This window comes from Falco naumanni, chromosome 9, assembly GCF_017639655.2.
Source record: "Falco naumanni isolate bFalNau1 chromosome 9, bFalNau1.pat, whole genome shotgun sequence".
In the NCBI taxonomy this organism is placed as follows: domain Eukaryota; kingdom Metazoa; phylum Chordata; class Aves; order Falconiformes; family Falconidae; genus Falco; species Falco naumanni.
In genome coordinates this window covers 52,548,775-52,556,962 of record NC_054062.1, presented here as the reverse complement: position 1 = coordinate 52,556,962, position 8,188 = coordinate 52,548,775, and the positions used below count along the sequence as shown (strand labels likewise).

At 53.0% G+C, this 8,188-nt stretch overlaps 1 protein-coding gene across 1 annotated transcript in view; it reads left to right on the top strand.

The window, feature by feature from the left end:
- Positions 1–1,272: 1,272 nt before the first annotated feature.
- TCERG1L (transcription elongation regulator 1 like) overlaps positions 1,273–8,188 on the top strand; it is a 103,260-nt gene continuing 96,344 nt past the window's right edge. Inside the window, exons 1-3 of the mRNA XM_040607566.1 lie at positions 1,273–1,631; positions 3,050–3,193; positions 3,977–4,157. Of these exons, the coding sequence (XP_040463500.1) occupies positions 1,323–1,631; positions 3,050–3,193; positions 3,977–4,157 (634 nt within the window). The 5' untranslated portion in view covers positions 1,273–1,322. The remainder of the gene's footprint in view (positions 1,632–3,049; positions 3,194–3,976; positions 4,158–8,188) is intronic.

Sequence of the window (8,188 nt, the reverse complement as noted above, 5' to 3'; positions counted from 1 at the left end):
AAGGCCAGGCTGGATGGGGCTGGGGGCAGCCTGGGCTGGGGGGAGGGGCTGGGTGGTCTTTAAGGTCCCTTCCAGCCCAAACTATTCTGTCATTCTATGCTTTGCAGAGGAGGTCAGTGCTTGTTTTCCCTCGACTCATTACACCAAGTATGATGGCTCACCCCTAACTGCTAGAGGTCACCTGTGACCAAGAGTTAAAGCTTAATTTTTAATGAGGAGCGACCAATGGCTTCTTCCCCCGCCTGGCAGAAGCAGCGGGCAGCAGGACAGCATGTGGCAGAGTTGGTGGCTGTGCCCGGGGCAGCTGGGCTCTTCCCCACTTTCCCAGCAGCAGCAGCAGGAGGTGTGGAGCTCAGCGACGTGCTGGGCTCCCCAAAACACCTTTTTCGGGCAGCAGTGATGGCAACGGTATTGTTTCCTGCTGGATGCACACAAAGTCGTGTTATTCCTATCGACGACAGGGGAAGGGCCCCATCCGAGGGGCAGCCGTGGGGTGCTTGAGCCCACTGCCGATTCCCCTAGAGAACCTGCCCGCGTTCCCTGCGCAGGGTGGGGGGGGGGGCAGAGCCCCGTGCCCGTGCCTGCTCCATCGCACCGCGCATCTCCTCAGCGCCTGGTCCCCCGCCACCTCCCCAAAGCTCCCAGACCCCGGGGGGGAGCCGTGACTCACCCACCGGCAGAAGAGCCCTTTCTTCCAGGCGCTGCTGAAAAACCTCGAAGCGGTATGACGCCTGAAAGAGCGCCCCCCGCCCCCCCCCCCCCCCCGCCCTTAAGCAGCTCTGCCTCCCGAGCGGGGTGTGCCTGTGGGGCGGGCTGGCCCCGGAGGCCGGCCGGGCCGGTTAACGGGTGCACCCCCCCAGAAGCATCCTTATCTCATTCTTGGAGCCGGCGGGCCGGTTAACGGGTGCACGCCCCCATAAGCATCCTTACCTCATTCGGGGGGCCGGCGGGCCGGTTAACGGGTGCACGCCCCCATAAGCATCCTTACCTCATTCGGGGGGTCGGCCAGGCCGGTTACCGGGTGCACCCCCCCATAAGCATCCTTACCTCATTCGGGGAGCCGGCGGGCCGGTTACCGGGTGCACCCCCACACTAAAGCATCCCTACCTCCGGCGGGGGGGGCGGCCGGGCCGGCTACGGGGGGCCTCCCCCCCCCCCCGGGGCGGCCCCAGCGCGGCCCCCGCCCCGCTCCCCGCCCGCTGCCCCCCCCGGGCGGGCGGAGCTTGCCGGCGGCGCCCTGCCGCGAACTGGAGTTTCACTCGGCGGCGGCGCCGGTGCGGAGCTGGGGCGGCCGGGCTCCGCCGCGCCCCGTGCCATGTAGGATGCTGCCGGCTCCCGCAGCCAAGCGGCCGCCGCCCCTGCTCTGGGCCCCCGCCGAGCCCCCGGCTCCCCCCTGGGCCTGGGTGGTCCCGGCCGCCGCGGGGCTGGTCAGGGTCGGTGCCGCCGCCGCTGCCACCGGGGCTCCCCCCGCTCCGCCGCCGCCGCCTCCGCTGCTGCTGCCGGCGCCGCCGCCCGCGCCACCCCCTGCCGCGCTGCTGCGGGCCGCCCCGGGCTGGCGCGTCCCCTGCGAACCGCTCCTGCCGCTGCTCGCCGCCGCCGACCAGCACGGGGCCGCGCTGCTCCACGGGCAGGTACGGGCGGCGCGGGCTGGGCCGGGGGTCTCGGCAGGGCGCGGTGGCGGGCGGGGAGTTCCCCGGTTCCGCGATCCGGAGCCCACCGCCAGCCCCGGGCAGGGAGCCTCCGGGCGGCCCGGCGCTGGTGGGGCTGCGCCCGGGGGAGTGGGTCCGGTGGGACGGGACCCCGCGGGGCCGCGGTTGCGCCCCGGTCCGTGCTCCCCCCCGCCCCGGTCCGTGCTCCCCGCCCCCTCTCCGGGCCGCCCCCCCTCCCCGGGCTGTGCCCCACCGAGCGCTGCGGGCACGGTGCGCGGCTCCGCTCCCCGCCGGGCAGCCGCCGCAGCGGTACGGCGTGCGGGGGGGCGCAGCGCTTCCCCCGGCTTCTAACACCGGCCGTGAGGCTTCCCCCGGGGCGGGCAGGGCTGGGAGAGGGTCCCGGGTCCCTCCGGCGAGGCTCTCCCGGCACCCGGCACACGCCGGCGGCAGGATGCGTCTTCTGCAGGGAGAGCCCCGAAACACTCCAGCAGAGCCCGTACAGTCGGGTGTTTTTTTTTTTGTTTTTTTTTTCTTGTTTTTTTTTTTTTTTTCTTCAATATTCCTAAAGGCTAAAGTTTTAAGTCACGTCAGTTGAACCGATCTGTCTCATCAGAGCTTTTCCCGATGAATATTTCAATTATTAATTGCTGTCGCAAGGCTGCTTGAAACAGTAAAGCGGCTTGCTGGAGTGTTTGTCCAGTCAGAGCGGAGCGATCGGGAGCTGTACTCGTAGTTTTGCCTTGTGTCTGTATTTTTTACTAGACAGAAGTGAAAATAAAACAGAGAGGTGAGCGCTGTAGTATCTGCTCGATTTCATGTGATGATTTCCAGCTTTTTCGAACACGAGCGTCTCTTGTGGTTTGGGAGCAGAGTGAGTGGGAGGGAGAAAATAGGTAGTGCTGGGTCTAATGAAACAGTAACATCAATTATTCTCCAGTGTGAGACCACTTAAATAAACTGCAGAGGTGGTTTTACTGTGGGAACCCATTTGCCAAACGGATTTAAGTTAAGATAAAATAACGTTTCCAACATTTCCTTTGGTTCTCATTTGCCTCGAGACGGATTTTAAAAACACTTTCTAGTGATGTTTTTGTTTTGTATGTGAGATGCTGTCTGAGCAGAGAAAAACCCAAGCTTCCCTGGCGACTAGCAGCCATTAGCCAAGTACTGCTGCACTGCCAGGCTACTGATTCCTGGCTCTCTAAAGCAGTTTATAATGTCAGTGCCACGTGTCGCTCGCTGTATAACGCCTAAAGAAACACAAATGGTCGCTGGACTGAGGATACACGTTTGAAATTATCTGTACTTATCTTTTATGTAATTAGGAAATCATGAAGAGCATCAGTTTACTCAGGGTGAAATCCTTCTGTTAACTTTTCTTCCCACTTTCTTCCCCTAAGTGGATATTTGGAGCTCATTCTCCAGTCATAGGATTTTCACCTTCGAACGTGGAATTCGTTCCTGTTTTTCCACCTGTGTACACATCTACAATTCCTCCTCATGCTGGGAAAAACTGGATCGATAAAAGGCTACCGAACTGCAAAGTAAGTCTGATCTTGGCATGTTTAAGTATTTTTAAGGCTAAAGTATATAAGCTGAAAAATTTTAGGGGTTTGTGAATTGCGAAGGCGTGTGAAAGGTCAGTAGCTGGGATGTAAGGGATGGCTGATGGAGGAGGCTACTTCAGTGGTTATGCATCCTCACTTTTCTGAAGTTTTAAAAAGACAAAAATGTCTTAATATTAAATCTTTATTACGCTGAGTAGAATGTTTTAATCTTGCTATGGGATGTGATGATCAGATTTTTCCATTTTCCCTTTCTTCTTGGTACTTTCACTGTCCCCCTGCGCGCTGCCACGTCCCTGGTGCCCGGGAGTCACTAGTGGTCCTGTGTCCTCATCCCGCCCACAGTTCCCTACATCTGTATATTCACCTGGCTGCATAATTAAAATGTGGCTTTGTGACTTTATCCCATTTCCCTCCCTCACCCCCATGTCTCCTGTTCAGAAGGTGACCCAGGTCTCTAAATTGCAGATGCTCCAGAGTAGCTGTGTCTGGGACACGATTGTCTTCAGCTGATTCTTTTCATTTTTTGTGATGCTGCATCAGCTGGTTCGTCATGTTAAAAGCCAGTTCATTTTTAGATGCTCAGCTAAACTCCGTCTATAAGACTGATGGAGCAGAAATCAATCTATTTTTGCATGTTCGTCCCCAACTTGAGACACTGCCTGTGCTATAATATTGAGTTAAAGATACTTTATTTTCACTTTTATTTCTGAATTTTATATCTCAAAACTTAACATTCTTTTATTTATTTGTGTTGGACAGATATACTTGAATAATGCATTTGCTCTGGATTCAGCATGGATACATCCTGAGGAATCAAGGCTTTTCCAGGGAAATGAGAAACCTCTGCTAATGACAAATCAAGTAGCTATGGCTATAGCCAGGCCAGCTGCTGCCTCCAGGCCTCTTCCCACAGTAGTGTTGGCACCTCACCTGATACCAGGTCAGTAGGACATAAATAATAAGCATTTACCTGATTTTTGTTTTGTTGTTGTTGTTGTTGTTGTTGTTTTTTTTAAATGCATCTCCCAGAGATGCGTGAGCCATCCTCTCCTCTAAAGTAAGGGTTTCATTCCATTCAGCTGAAAATCTCTCCCTTGATCTGAACCTTGATGGCAAAGTGCATTTCATCCTCTAAATTACTTTTAAAGAAAGAAAAGACCATGTGTAGTTATAGAAGATTGTAACTGATTATTCCATAACTGGTTGTCAACTTCTGGAATGATGGGGCCAGCCACTCCCAGCGTACTTGGTTTGTTTTCAAACAAGAAATTGCTGACACAGTTCATGGATGACTCTCCCAGTGGCTGCTGCTTCCAAGTGTTTGGTGTGGTCTGTGTAGACAGCTGTCAGTAGAGAAGAGCAATTGATCCATCATCTCATTAAGCCTCAGTTATGCGCAGCAGTATTTGTGAAATAAATTCCATTAATCTGCATAACTCAGGTATGTCACAGCTGTTAACAAAAGAGCTAAGCTTTATATTTGGGAAAGAACAGAAAATACATTGCCGTAAAGTGGAATATCTCTATTTTGGTGCTACGATGGTATTTTAAAATAGCAGTTGTTTCATAGAAAAGGTTAAGAAGTAGAATGCTACTGATGTTTAAAACCCTAACATACATTCTTGAATTCAGAGTTAGGATATCGTTAATGGCTTGCTGTCAGTTGTTTCTTTCTTAGATGGCAATAACGTCCCTTTGATTGACAGCAGAGCCCCTCTTACCTTGCCTTTGCCCTGTAAAGTAGTTCTTATTTTGCAACTGTGTAGCACACTGGAAGTTTTCTTTCATTTTGCCGGTAATGCGGAGATTCAGTTAGAGTGTGCTGGAAGAGATCTTTACTTTTTGGCTTCATTTGCCAGACTGATTAATTAGCAGTGAATATTGTTCTGTATTGAAGCATGTTGAACCACTCAAATCGGTTCCATATTTTGATGTTTTAGCAAGCCGTTGCAGTAAGCTGCCTTCTCCTCCTGCCAGAATCACCCGACGCTCAACTGAAGTGCTACTCAGCAGCTCTCGGAAACGAGAGTGCCACGGGCGAAACCCCGTTACATGGATGCATTCCTCCTGGGGTGCCACGGGGAATAGCCGAGCTGTGCTCCCAGGCAGGAGGCACTGTTCCAAGCATATTTTCAAGGACAGGCATCATGATGAAGGAGGTGTACTGTGCAAGGGAGCAACAGCCCATTGTTTATTTATGTATTTGTGCGAAACGCTGAAATATTTAAAATATTTTTTCAATATTGCAATCTTTAAAAAAATATTTTATAGCACAGTACTTCAGATGTAAAGCAAGAGTGTACCTGGCAGTGGGTTAGGGAAGCATGCCTGGCAGAACAAGGGCATTCCCAGCCTGGTGTCACATCTGTGGTCTGTAAGCAGCACAGAGAAAAGATTTTCTGCCTCCAGGACAATATACGCCCACACAAGCATGTTGTCTCAGGAGACCTTCAGGTGGATCCAACCCTTCCCCCAGCAGCATTGGCTGCCACCTCTTCAGAACCCCCCTGAGCTCCCCTTTGGGTGGGAGAGGTGCAGGGGAGAGCATGAAGGCCCCCAACCGTCTTTCTAAATCTTCCCATCCCTCTTGAAATCTTATTTCTGACTAATGTGCCCGATGCTGTGATCCAGTAGCATCCCAGCCCGTGTGTGAGCTCTAGAGCTGGTGCAGGGAAGGGTGCATGGTGATGGCGTTACTGCAGGGTGGCGACACTGGTGCCCTACAGCCGTAATCGGAAGCGTTACGGTAGTGCTTGAAGTATGTCCTATATAATCTTTACACTTAATATGAAGAGTAATAAAAATACTAAGAGCAAATTGCTTAGTTAAGTGGTTTGAAACTGAGAAGTTAATAAGCTTTTTGCAGGCCACGTGGCTGCATTCATTTTGAAAGCCTGTCTTAATGGCAGGTTTGCCTTCCACAGTTATCAGTAATGATATAATTGTTTTCTCAATGTATCAGCAATGTTACAAAGATAAAGGAATGAGGCACTGGAGTTTGGTGAATGGCAATGCACACAGTTTAACAGCTGTGAGCTCCAGCTACTAGAAGGTGTTATTTTCTGTAAGAAAAGGAACCAGCTATTATTCTCTCGCATATTGTGAAACATGAATTTATGTACTTACCATTTTGTGTACCTAAAGCAAGTAGTGACATTTTATTTTCGCACCTCAGAATGATAGCTTGTTTTGTGTCTACTGGATACTGCATTTTTTGGTGAGGAAGGCAGCATCTAGATATTATTACAGAGAAAGGATTAATATTTTTGTCTCCTGTATTGTACACTCTACTGTGTGGGTGAAGTCAGGGCTGGTTTTGTCCCGGGTCAGGTGTGCCCGTATGGCATCTGTGTATTCTGCACATCCCTGTGTGGTTGGTGGCTGCTGAGCATGGGGTGAGGGGGCAATGGCAAGACCCCTTGGTGGCACCCATTTGATGAAAGCTGTAGCTGTCTGGTACATGATGTTCTGTGCTTTGACTTTTATTGATGCTGTTTTAAATGTCTGAAGGCATGTTTTTGTGCTTCGGCATTCCTGGCTCTCAAGAGAATTGCTGACAGTGGTTCCTTGCAAAGGGTGTGTTCTTATTGGTATTTTTGAGAAGGTTTTTATAGAATCACAGAATGGTTTGGGTGGGAAGGGACCTTGAAGACCACCCAGTCCCACCCCGTGCCCTGTGCGGGGCCCCCTCCCCCCAGCCCAGGCTGCCCCCAGCCCCATCCAGCCTGGCCTTGAGCACTGCCAGGGATGGGGCACCCACAGCTGCTCTGGGCAGCCCGGGCCAGCGCCTCGCCGCCCTCACGGGGAACAATTTCTGCCTCACAGCTCATCTACATCTCCCCTCTCCCAGCTTAAGGCCATTCCCCCTTGGCCTGTCACCACGTGCCCACGTACAAAGCCCCTCTCCAGCTTCTCGCCGGCCCCTGTAGGTGCTGGGAGCTGCTCTAAGGTCTCCCCGGAGCCTTCTCCTCCCCAGGCTGAGCAGCCCCAGCTCTCCCAGCCCGGCGCCACAGCAGAGGGGCTCCAGCCCCCTGACCATCTTCATGGTCTCCTCTGGAGACATTGCTGGGTCATGTTGAGCTTCTTGTCACCAACACCCCCAAGTCCTTTCCCCTCAGGGCTGATCTCAGTCCATTCTCTTCCCAGCCTGCATTTGTGCTTGGGGTTGCCCTGACCCACGTGCAGGACCTTGCACTTGGCCATGTGGAACTTCATGAGGTTCACACGAGCCCACCTCTCACACCTGTCCAGGTCCCTCTGGATGGCATCCCTTCCCCCCAGCGTGTGGACCCACCACACAGCTTGGTGTCATCGGCAAATTTGCTGAGGGTGCGCTCGATCCCACTGTCCCTGTCACCAACAAAGGTATTAAACAGTGCCAATCCCAGTACGGAGCCCTGAGGAATGCCACTCATCACCGGTCTGCACTTGGACATTGAGCCGTTGAGAACAACTCTTTGAGTGCCACCATCCAGGCAATTCCTTTTCCACCCAGCGGTCCATCCATCAGCCCATGTCTCTCCAGTTTAGAGACGAGGATGTCATGTGGGACAATGTCAATTGCTTTGCACAAGTCCAGGCAGGTGACATCAGTCGCTCTTCCCTCACCCGCCGGTGCTGATCGTAGAAGGCCACCAGGTTTGTCAGGCACGATTTTCTGTTAGCGAAGCGCTGTTGGCTGTCACCAACGACCCCCTTATTTTCCATGTGCCCTAGCACAGTTTCCAGGAGGATCTGCTTCCCGATCTTGCTGGGCACAGAGGTGAGGCTGACTGGCCTGTAGTTCCCTGGGTCTTTCTTTTATCCCTTTTTAAAACTGGGAGTTGTGTTTCCCCTCTTCCCATCAGTGGGAACTTCACTGGACTGCCGTGACTTCTCAGGTGTGATAGCGGCTGAGCCGCTTCATCCACCAGTTCTCAGGAAAAGCTGGAGAACAAGCCTTTCATCCAGCCCTGTGTGAGGGAGGGGGCA